At 41.9% G+C, this 12,174-nt stretch overlaps 1 protein-coding gene across 2 annotated transcripts in view; it reads right to left on the bottom strand.

Annotated features, from left to right (window-relative positions):
- The window catches only part of Fto (FTO alpha-ketoglutarate dependent dioxygenase), a 359,978-nt gene that overhangs the window by 243,424 nt on the left and 104,380 nt on the right, over nucleotides 1-12,174 (bottom strand). For both annotated transcript variants that reach the window (XM_021631121.2, XM_060392230.1), the window contains exon 3: nucleotides 8,530-9,148. In XM_021631121.2, coding sequence (XP_021486796.1) covers nucleotides 8,530-9,148 — 619 coding nt within the window. The remainder of the gene's footprint in view (nucleotides 1-8,529; nucleotides 9,149-12,174) is intronic.

Consider the following 12,174-nt stretch of genomic DNA (forward strand, 5'->3'; position numbering starts at 1 on the left):
GTTAATCAGCTGAAGGAGTTCTCTGGTAGAATTTTTGGGGTCACTCACATATTCTATCATATCATCTGCAAATAGTGATACTTTGACTTCTTCCTTTCTAATCTGTATCCCCTTCATCTCCTTCAATTGTCTTATTGCTCTAGCAAGGACGTCAAGAACAATGTTGAAGAGATATGGAGAGAGTGGGCAGCCTTGCCTTGTCCCTGATTTCAGTGGGATTGATTTAAGTTGCTCTCCATTGAGTTTGATATTGGCTATAGGCTTGCTGTATATTGTCTTTACTATGTTCAGGCATGTGCCTTGTATCCCTGATCTCTCAAAGACTTTAAACATGAATGGATGTTGGATTTTGTCAAATGCCTTTTCACCATCTAAGGAGATGATCATGTGGTTTTTCTCCTTCAGTTTGTTTATGTGGTGGATCACACTGATGGATTTTCGTATATTGAACCACCCCTGCATGCCTAGGATAAAGCCCAGTTGGTCGTAGTAGATGATATCTTTGATGTGTTCTTGTATACGGTTTGCAAGTATTTTGTTGAGTATTTTTGCATCGATGTTCATGAGGGAGATTGGCCTCCAATTCTCTTTCTTTATTGGGTCTTTGTGAGGTTTAGGTACCAAGGTGACTGTGGCTTCATAGAATGAGATTGGTAGTGTTCCTTCTGTTTCTATTTTGTGGAATAGTTTGAAGAGTTTTGGTGTTAGCTCTTCTTTGAAGGTCTGGTAGAATTCTACACTGAAACCATCTGGCCCTGGGCTTTCTTTTACATGGGAGACTTTTGATGACAGCTTCTATTAAGACAAAAGGGCCGAGAAAGAAATTAGGGAAACAACACCCTTCACAAATAGCCACAAAGGATATCAAGTACCTTGGTGTGAACCTAACCAAGCAAGTCAAAGACTTGTATGAAAAAAACTTTCAAGTCTCTGAAGAAAGAATTAGAAGAAGATATCAGAAGATGGAAAGATCTCCCATGGTCATGGCTTGGCAGGATTAATATAGTAAAAATGGCCATCTTACCAAAAGCAATCTATAGATTCAATATAATTCCCATCAAATAACCAACACAATTCTTTACAGACCTTGAAAGAAAAATTCTCACCTTCATATGGAACAACAGGAAACCAAGAATTGCTAAAACAATTCTGTACAGTAAAAGATCTTCAGGAGGTATCTCCATCACTGATCTCAAGCTGTACTATAAAGCAATAATACTAAAAACTGCATGGTACTGGCATAGAAACAGACTGTGGATAAATGGAATCGAATAGAAGACCCTAACATAAATCCACACACTTATGAACACCTGATTTTTGACAAAGATGCCAAATACATTCAATGGAAAAAAGACAGCATCTTCAACAAATGGTGCTGGTCTAACTGGATGTCTACATGTAGAAAAATGCAAATAGATCCATACTTAGCACACTGCACAAAACTAAAGTCCAAGTAGATCAAAGACCTCAATATAAAACCAGATATACTAAACCACTTAGAAGAAAAAGTGGGGAAGACCCTAGAACTCATTGGCACAGGAGACAACTTCCTGAACAGAACACCAACAGCACAGGCTCTAAGAGCAACAACAATAAATGGGACCTCATGAAACTGAAAAGCTTCTGTAAAGCAAAGGACACTGTCGTCAGAACAAAACAAATGTCTACAGATTGAGAAAGGATCTTCAACAACCCTATATCTGACAGAGGACTAATATCCAGTATATATAAAGACCTCAAGAAGTTAAACAGCAACAAATCAAGTAATCCAATTAAAAAATGGAGTACAGAGCTAAACAGAGAATTCTCAATAGAGGAATATCGAATGGCAGAGAAACACTTAAAGAAATGTTCAACATCCTTAGCCATAAGAGAAATACAAATCAAAACAAACCTAAGATTTCACCTTACACCCATCAGAATGGCCAAGATGAAAAACTCAAGTGACAACACATGCTGGAGAGGTTGTAGAGAAAGGGGAACCCTCCTCTACTGCTGGTGGGAATGTAAACTTGTACAACCACTCTAGAAATCAATCTGAGGCTTCCTCAGACAACTAGGAATAGCGCTTCCTCAAGATCCAGCCATACCACTCCTAGGCATATACCCAAAAGATTCTCAAGTTCACAATAAGGACATTTGCTCAACCATGTTTGTAGCAGCCTTATTTGTAATAGCCAGAAGCTGGAAACAGCCCAGATGCCCCCTCGGTATAGGAATGGATACAGAAATTGTGGTACATCTACACAATGGAATATTACTCAGCAATAAAAACAAGGAAATCATGAAATTTGCAGGTAAATGGTGGGATCTGGAAAAGATCGTCCTGAGTGAGCTATCCCAGAAGCAGAAAGATGCACACGGTATATACTCTCTCATATTGACATACAATATAGAATAAACCTACTAAAATCTGTACACCTAAAGAAACTAATGAAGAGGAAGGACTCTTGAGAAAATGCTCAATCCCTATCCAGAAAAGCAAAGAGGCTGGACATCAGAAGAAGGAGAAAAGAGGGAACAAGTCAGGAACCTGACAAAGAGGACCTCTGAAAGGCTCTGCCCCGCAGACTATCAATGCAGATGTTCAGACTTATGGGCAACCTTTGGGCAGAGTGCAGGGACTCTTATGAAAGAAGTGGGAAACAGTAAGATCTGGAGAGGACAGGAACTCCACAGGAAGTGCAACAGAATGAAAAAAATCTGAGCACAGGGGTCTTTTCTGAGACTGATACTCCAACCAAGGACCATGCATGGAGATAACCTAAGACTCCTGCACAGATGGAGCCCATGCCCATGGCAGTTCAATATCCAAGTGGGTTCCATTGTAATAGGAAGACTGTCTCTGACATGAACTGATTGGCCTGCTCTTTAATTACCTCCCCCTGAGAGGGAAGCAGCATTACCAGGCCACAGAAGAAGACAATGCAGTCACTCCTGATGAGACCTAATTGACTAGGATCAGAAGGAAAGAAAAGAAGACCTCCCCTATCAGTGGACTTGGGGAGGGGCATGCATGCAGAGGGTGGAGGAAGGGAGGGATTGGGATGGGGGGAGGGAGAAACCACAAGGAGAATACAAAGTGAATAAAGTGTAATTAGTAAAGAATAAAAAAATTCAGAGTATTAGTCACTGTTGGGGTAATATTTTTTGTGCACTGTATAAAGGCTATCTCTGTATTATTTGATTGTTAATTCTGTACCAAAAGCTAGCTGAGTACTGTCCAGACTTTGTTATTGTTATTGTCATGACTCAACACCTGCCTCAGTATTTTGTAAGCGCTCTTAAACTAGGCAGGAGAGAAAGGGCAGGACATCTGGGCTGAGAGAGTCTCTGGGAAAAGAATCACACTCAGGGATTTGCCGGTATGACGTGAAGAGGAACAGATGCCAGGACAGATTGAGAGAGAGGTAATAGGCCACGAGGTGGGATGTAGGCCAGGGTTTGTCAGGTAAGAATAGCTGATTCTGCCCAGCTATAGTGCCTATACTTTTATAAATAATAGTAAATCTCCATGTCTTATTCAACCACTATGAGGCCAAGAATGTCCCACTAGAATTCACAAAACAAAGATGGAAACAACCTAAATAATTATCAGTAAGGGAATGAATAAGCAAAATGTGAGTGTTCCAGTTTGCTTTTGGTTGTTGTGACACATACCATGAGAAGGAGCAACTCAGGGAGAAAAGGATTTATTTCCACTTACACTTCCAGGTCAAAGTCCACCACTGAGGAAGTGAGGGCAGGAACTCAAGTAGGAACAAAAGGAGATGTTGTGGAGAAGTGCTGCTGGACGCCTGGCTCACTTTCTGATTTACGCTTAGCTAGCTTTCTTATACAACTACTAGACAACTGCTCAGAAAACAGGAAGTGTGTTCTACCACATGACAATTTTCCTAGACAGTAAAAGTAGGAGGAGTACCAGCATTTACAGAACCAAATGAATGAACACATGTCAAAATACAAACAAGCAAACATACGTCAAATCAGTTCTGAAAACTTATAGAGACTAGGAGGCACGATCAACAAATAAACAACATTTTAAAAGTTTACCAGAGCTCACAACCTCTACCTGCAATTACAAACTAGTTCTTCAGCATGTTAATGGTAAATGAAGGACTATGGAGCTACTCACTTCACAGAAAGATTCAAGAATCAGCTGGACAAATTCCACCCTCAAAATGATGCACCCTTTCCCAAAGCAGAGCCCCAAAAGGAGCTGGGAAGTCGTGAGGAAGTTATTGCAGAACCTTTACTTTATAGGCTATCACACATTGCAGGAGAATGCATGGATTCACCAACTTGGTCCTTCAGGAGAGATCCAGAAACTAAAGAAGAGAATCCGTAACACTGAGCACTAGTTAAAAGTTTACAGTTCACTTTCCTATAAAGACAATAAGACAGGAAGTTGCTCCTCCCAGGAAAAAAAAAAAATTGGTAATAAAGGGATGGGAAGATGGTTGAGGGGGAAATAATGCTTGCTCTAGAATCATTAGGACCTGAGTTCAAAGCCTAGTGTGCAAGCAACCATGTAAGCCCAGCATTGGAGGCAATGAGCCTCCAGCTCACTGACAGAACTTGTCTCAAGGCAATAAGAGGGAGAGGGTAGAAGAATGCCCAGTAACCTCTTCTACTCTCCATATGCACAAGCAATACTGCATACCCTCACAAGCACACACCACACACATGCACACCTGTGTATGCTCCCGTACAAAATGGTAACCAATAGTTACAGTCTGAGAGGTACCTTTGAAGGAGTTCCAATCAAAGAACAAGGTGTTGGACAATATTACCTATAAGTTTTAATGCATTCCCTGCTAAAATTCATTTTTTTATAACTAGGAGTAACAAGCAATTGCCACCAAGCCTGGAATATATGAAAATCAAATACTCTGCCTATTTACATATGGTTCCCTGAAGCCATTCCTGATTAAAAATTGTACCATTTCAATCTTCCTTTTAGAGATATCTATTAGCTAGAAATGCATGTGAAGCCCAATGAATTTAGAATATAATTACACGTATCCTATACAAATTACTTCTCAATGGCTTCTACTCATGAAAATAGACCAAAGAGTAATGATCAGTTCATTATAAATCTACACAAGATTCCCTGGGAAAGGTAGTGAGAGCCAGGCCACAAAGAACTTAAGCTGCAGCTCACCTAAGTTCAGCAAGAAATAATTACTTCTGATCTGAACTCCCAGTGCACCTGGAGAAGCATTTCCTGGGTAAGCCACACTGTGGCTGGCACCCCTCACTAAGTACCGTGGCCCTGATAGAGCTGCCCAGCCTCCTTTTGGAGGATAGAAACAAATGATTCTGAGAGTCTCTTCCAGATCCAAAGTGGCACCACTCCACAAGAGCTGTGCTCTCAAGAGCACAGCTGACCTTAGCCAGTCTTTGGAGACAGGGAGAGATGTGACCTGTCTGTGGGTTTTCATACTGTCCAAAGCACCTAACATCTTTAGCAATGAATACTTTGAAGAGCATGGGAAACAGTCCAGTCTTCGATGTTTCCATGTGCTGTAACCACTTTAGCTCTACTGAACCCTAAACAGGACTTGAACCCAAAGGCTCTCTTGAAGTCCACCCTTTCCACAGTTCTGGCGAAGATATAGAGGTCAGAAAACTACATACATCATTCATCACTTGGAAGAAATACAAGAACCATGACTTTTTAGGTATTTGGTTTGCATACACCTGACTCTAAAACACACAGACACAGAGAAGGTAAAGGAGGGCTCCATTTCACAGAATATACTCATCTGACCCATTCTAGTCCCCCAGGTGTGTGTGCAGGAAAGTACAAGCATCAAGAAGAGGCACAGAGGAAAGAAGAAAGGAAAGGAAGGCTGGCAGAATATTCCCTTAACCTCTCTAGAAACTGGACATTTTAACATTTTCAAAAACCACATTCACTGCTCAGATAGGAAATAAATGCAGGCCCGTAAGACGCACAGCTTAGGAATCAATCCTGTAAGGCCAGAGGTCTCAGGTTTGAAACCTAACCCTGGCTCAAGTAGCTCCATGACAGCCAACAGGTACCTCAGTTTCCTCAACCAATAAAGAAGAACAGTACAAGGACAGTTAGTCATCTCTTAACCATGCAGATGTACTCTGAGAATTAAGACATTGGGAATTTTATCCCTGTACTAACAACACTGAGTGAAATCAGCCAAGCCTAGATGATGCAAGCCAATCTCTTCATATGGCCTCTTGATGCACTCAAGAAACTGTAAATACGAGGTGAATGAAGTTACTGCACATTTACCTCAACAGAGAATTTTGCAGTAACCTTCTTCTTAGTATATAACAGAAATACACACTAAAACAACAATTTAAAAAGAGATAACCTAGTAAAACGTGAACCTTGCAGTCATCTATGGTCATTACCCAAGAACCCAAACATGATTGGATATGTTCTCCCTGCATGGCTGCAGCATCACAGGCTTGTTCACATGCATTAGTTAGCAACTCGCTGTGCTGTGCTACTTCAAGTCACGAGATAATAGAAACGTTTCAGATCCATTACAGGTCTATAGAGCTAACATCATATACGTGGTCACTGATCAAAACAGCCTTTCACACGGCATCGTGTCTCCATTATTCTCTGGGTATTGTGAATAAGGGGAGACTGGCTACACATGTGAAGCATTTAGAGAGTCTGGCCACAGCAGGTGCTCAGGGAAGTACCCCCAAGAGCTGTCACTATTATTTGATAGAGTCTGCGCGTCTTGGAGATTAAGAGAACAAAGGAATCGCACAGCTCTGCTCTTACAGACTGGAATTCTGCAAGCCTCTCTTCCAAGCTAGTAATTGCATGTAAAAACATTTCTTTAAAAGTGTTTTATTATGAGTTTATTATTTTCTCTCTCTCTCTCTCTCTCTCTCTCTCTGAGTGTGTGTGTATGTGTGTGCACCTCGGCCTATATATGGAGGTCAGAATGCATTTTGCAGGAGTCAGTTCTCCCTTTCACCACGTGGATCCCAGGGACCAAACTCTCGTAGTCAGGCTTAGCAACAGGTGACTTTGCCTCCTGAGCCATTCCACAAGCCCAACAATTCTATGTATATGCAATTTGCACTTTTACTATTTGCCATTCTGAACCACTTCCAATCATAGATACTAGTTGTTGAAATTTTATTCTTTTCTTGATCACCCATGAAAGGGAAGTACATCAGAGTGATTAACAATGTCCTGGGATCTGGGCAGCAGCATGGAGCACAAGGGCACCTCTGTGGCTGCTTGTGCCATCACATGCAGCAGGTTCTGAGAGCTGCCACCTCAGAGAGAGCTAAGCAACCACACTGTTCCAGCAGCTACATCTGAGGTCAGAGGACGGGGGCTCTTCCCTCTCAACAGCATGGAAGCACCTCGGGGGATTTTCAGGTTGTCATCACTATTCACCTCAGGGGATTTTCAGGGTGCCATCACTATTCAAGATGTCAGGGGAACTGGTGAAACTTCCAACCATTCAACTTGTTCCTTGTTTTGGACTAAAAGCCCAAAGTAAATTTAGAAAATACATTAATTATCCTAAAGAAATTTTTGAGACTGGAAAAATTAAGAAATTTAAGAGCCATGAGATAGATTTTTTTCTGCTCTTAAATCATTTCCCCAAAATAGTCATTTAAGCAAGCAAACAAATAAAACAAGTAACAACAACAGATATCTAATAAAGCAACTAGAACTGTCAAAAGAGCAGTGACCTTAAAAGTTCTTCTTCATTCTCTCCAAGGACTTAGTACTCTCATTTTACAAAGGAAGCTCTAATATTTCATTCCTTTGTCTAATAATTGGGTGATAAAAAGTCAGTGCTGTTGCTGTGCTCCACACACAAGTACCTCTTTATAATCCAGTTACAAACTCTTGGGGACCCTAGACATACACAAACAGAAGAGCAGGAAAAGATGGATAGGCCAACCAAGTTGGCAATGCATAGCTCTCTGCAATAAGACGTCGGAACCTTAGAAAAGGCAAGGAAACTGGAATGTCTGCCTACACAGGCCATTTAGCTGCTTCTGCCAAGGAGGGTCTTATAAGAATGATGGGAAGCCAAGAACAAGCCCATACCTGACAGATCCCGACCATCAAGATGGTGATGTCAGGCACAATAAAGCGTTTTGGCAAGGGGAGAATGCACACCTGTGAGAACGGGGCAGACTTGACAGATTGCTGTTTTCCTGGCTCCTTCTCAGCAAGCTAACTGTGGTGACTGAACGGTCTACTCCAAGCTCTAGAGAGCAGCAACTGGCTATATGAATGCAAGCGCTGCTCTCCTGGGGTAACAGGAACATGAAATGACAGTAGCACTTAAGTGCAGAGATAACTCTGTGCACGGCAGAAGACTGAGCCAGGGAACATTTACGTGGGGACAAGAATGCTCTGCAGAGGCACAGGTCAGAGAAGGACAGGCCACCCAACATGCAGACATCTATGTACATTTGTATGTGTATATATCCTCAGAGCCCAATGACTCTGGTCACACTGCCTTCAGGCTTGCCTTCCCCAAGGGCAGACTGTACCTTCACAGCTGTAGCTGTACACCGCCACAGCTGACCTATCCACCAGGTTCTCGTCATGATGCCAGCTCACCGCCATTTTCCCCATGCCGAAATAAGGCTCCTCTTTGAGGTACGGCATTTTCTGAGGATCCATGAAGTTTAGCAAAGTCACGTTGTAGGCTGCTCTGCTCTTAATGTCCACTTCTTCGTCACAGGAGGACCCCATGCCAACCCTGGGGAACTCTGCCATGCACAATGGCACAGCATCTTCATTAGCCTTCTCTTTGACAGCCAGTTCTTCCAAGGCCTGGATGGTCTCAGCCTGCAGGTAGTCATTGAGCTTGAGGAAGGTCTGACATGCAGCAGCAATCTCAGCCTCTGTGTAATTGATGGTGCAGCCCTTCACTGGCCAGGGCACTGTGAAGAGTCGAGTGTTCAGGTACTTGTAAGTGCAGCCTGGGTCCCCGATGAGGATGCGAGACACTGGGGTGAGCACATCTTTGCCTTGGATCCTAACCACATCCCGAAACAAGCAGCCGTGCTTATGCAGTGTGAGAAAGGCCTCAGGGACCTCTTTATGCAGCTCCTCGGATATACTGCCAGCCTCTCGGAGAACCAGTTTGGGATATTTCAGCTGCCACTGAAACAAAACAAAGCAGGGAAATGGTTTTGGATGGCTATCATCTTATTATTTCCAAAAGTGTGTTTTCTTTCTGGGGGTGCAGGGAGAAACTTAACTGCCTCGTACCTTTTCCCAGCAGGAAAAACCTTACACAGAACAAACAACGGGAGAGTCTCCAGCGAGCACTGTCAGGGTGAAGCTCGAACTAGTAACAAGCTTCAACCAAACAACAACGAGAGCAACTGGCCTTCGCTCTCCCGGACTGCCAGTGCCCACTTCTTCAACCTCCCTCGCAGCTTTGGCTTTGCAGAAAACATGGCTTTATTCGCAAACTGACTATTGTCTGCTGTCAGGTGCTTACTCCGTGCCAGGGGCTCCGATTCACTCAGACTAGCTAATTTCTCACAGCCTGACACACACCATCAGTTCCAGTTTACAGGCAGAACACCGGAGCACCCAGGCACTGGGAAAACTTGTCCCAAGTCACAGTGGGAAATGTCAGCCCAGGGGTTAAGCCTCTGGGCTGCAGTGTCTGTCGGGCTCCGGCGGGGGTAATCTTAACTGTCTGACTGAACCCCTTCCAATTACTGGCAAACTGGCTTCTGGCTCAACACACTCACCTAAAGAAAACTCACCTCTCTGGAAGTAAGTTCTATGAGCACACAGGCCATGACAATTTGATTCTACGAAGGCAACTGTACAGTGTCATGGGAAGCAGGTAATCAGACATATCCCACCCACTAACCAGAAACACAATGACACTGCTCAGGCCAGTGCAGGCTTTCCTGACACCACTCTGGCTCCTTCGCACAGGATTTATACTTGCCCCTGTAAAGTTTAATCTGACTTGTTCTCTCTTAGTTTTAGGCTGAGTTCTCAAGGAAAAGCCTAAGGGATATCAGCTCACTAGCCTGTCCTCAGACCACTGTGCTTCAGGACTTCCTGCATGGGGAGGTCACATGCTCATTCCTGTGGGGTATGTATCTATACAGACAGGTACCTATGCACTGGTGTACACATGTGTGCAGGAGCCAGAGCTGACGGTCGGTATCCTCCTTAATCACTCACTGACAGGCCTCTCACTGATTGGCTAGGCAAAAGATCGGCCTGTCTCCACCTCCCCAGCAATGGGACATCAGATGTACACCATGGCTCATGGCTGTCCACACGGGTACTGACAGATTCAAACTCGGGTCTTCAGGCAATGGGCTGTTTGTTATAACAGCATAACGGAGCCCATTCTGGCTCATTTACACACAGCATGGGGAGAATGCAGTCCTGCAAGATTCTACAGGAAGTATACAAAAGCAAAACAAATTCATGGAGTCTGAATGTAAGGAAATAAATAAGTACTCCTGCCTGTCAGATGCCTCAGTGAGCTGTATGACTGTGACTCTAACACGACAAGACCAGAGGCATGTGGCATAGTGCTGTGGACTGTCATCGAGACTGTCAAGACATCCATTCGGCACTCACAATTGCTCTATTTCATTTATCCCAACTGCAAAGGGAGACAGCAATACCACACTTTTTATCTACATATCCAGGAAGACAGCAATACAAGACAGAGAACATTCTGGAACCCTATCTTCTCTCAAAACAAGAAAAAGAGAAAGGAGGGCAAAGAACAATGGAGAAATAATAATAATAAAGTATTACAGAAAGGAAATTAGGATATCTTGCTGCAGGTGGGGAAAGGGCTGAATGGAAAGGGCATGGAGGAAAAAAAACCTTTAGAGAGGACTGGAAAGGTTCTGCAACTATCATTATGTTTATACAACTAACAACAGATCATGTACAAGATATATTTTGTGGTATCCATATTATAAATAGAATGTATCAAAGACTTTTTAGGAAAAAGAATTAGTGGATTTGAATGTATGTTTTTAAAATGTATAAAATGAAGTATACAATTAATAATCAAGCTATAATTGAAAACTGCTTGTAATATATATAATAAAAATAGAATTAATATTTTTAGTAAGAGGCCATTATGAATTTAGATATATATGTATAATACACACATACAAACACATATGTAATAACAATTAAAGAAAAAGAGGACATGAATTTAAAAGAGAGCAAATATAGGTGGCACACCAGAGTGTTCAGAGGAAGAAAATTATATAATATGTTCTTAAAAAATAAAACAAGATAAAGATAACAAGAGCCTACTATTTTTAAATTATTTTTTAAAAAGACATAAGTATAAAAACAGACTAGAGAAAAATGTAGTCAAAAGTTGAAAGTGCTACCCTCTGGGCATGTATTTTGTAGGTTTTAATTTTCTTTTTGTGACATTTACATGATTTTCTAAAATACATGTAAACTACTTTGAATGAGAAAAAAGTCAAGGAAAAGACTATTTTAATCTACTTTTTATGGCAATTTGTACATTTGCCAGATAATTATTCTTGATGATATGATAAAATGCTTCAGAATCATCAACCATCTTCAGAATGTCTGCCTGCATGTAAATGTGATGTGCCTGTTATGCCAAAGATTACTTCACCATGACGAGAACAATTAATGACAGTGGGCTCATTCTGCCACAGTCTCAAGAAATATGAACGGGAGAAAATGCCTACATGGCATATCCTTGTCTACCATTTACACAGTGGTTAAATGAGGACCTGATACACAGAACAGCTATGGAACATTAGTTAAGAATTGTCTTTGGAGAAGAGATGAACATTAAATAATCGGAGTTCATCCTGTCAGGCAAGCAAGTTCACGTTCCGTTTAGACAGGTACATGAGCAACATCAGATAGCACACAGTAATTTGGAACAGCTGTTGGAAGACTTTCAAATATGTTAGTGTAATTTTTTTTGATTAATCCTGTTAAAGTTTTTCTAGGGAGTACACATTCGTAAAATTATATTACCGCTGGTTTTGTTGCACACTATATTTCCTGAGATCTAGGAACACTTCTAGGGCATAACAGATGATGTTTAGTTTAGTATCTGGAACAGTATCTTAGCCACAATGGGCCAATATGCAGGTCCTACTCAATATCTTGGAAGAGCTGCAATTCTGGCTCTC

The sequence above is a fragment of the Meriones unguiculatus genome, chromosome 10 (genome assembly GCF_030254825.1).
Source record: "Meriones unguiculatus strain TT.TT164.6M chromosome 10, Bangor_MerUng_6.1, whole genome shotgun sequence".
In the NCBI taxonomy this organism is placed as follows: domain Eukaryota; kingdom Metazoa; phylum Chordata; class Mammalia; order Rodentia; family Muridae; genus Meriones; species Meriones unguiculatus.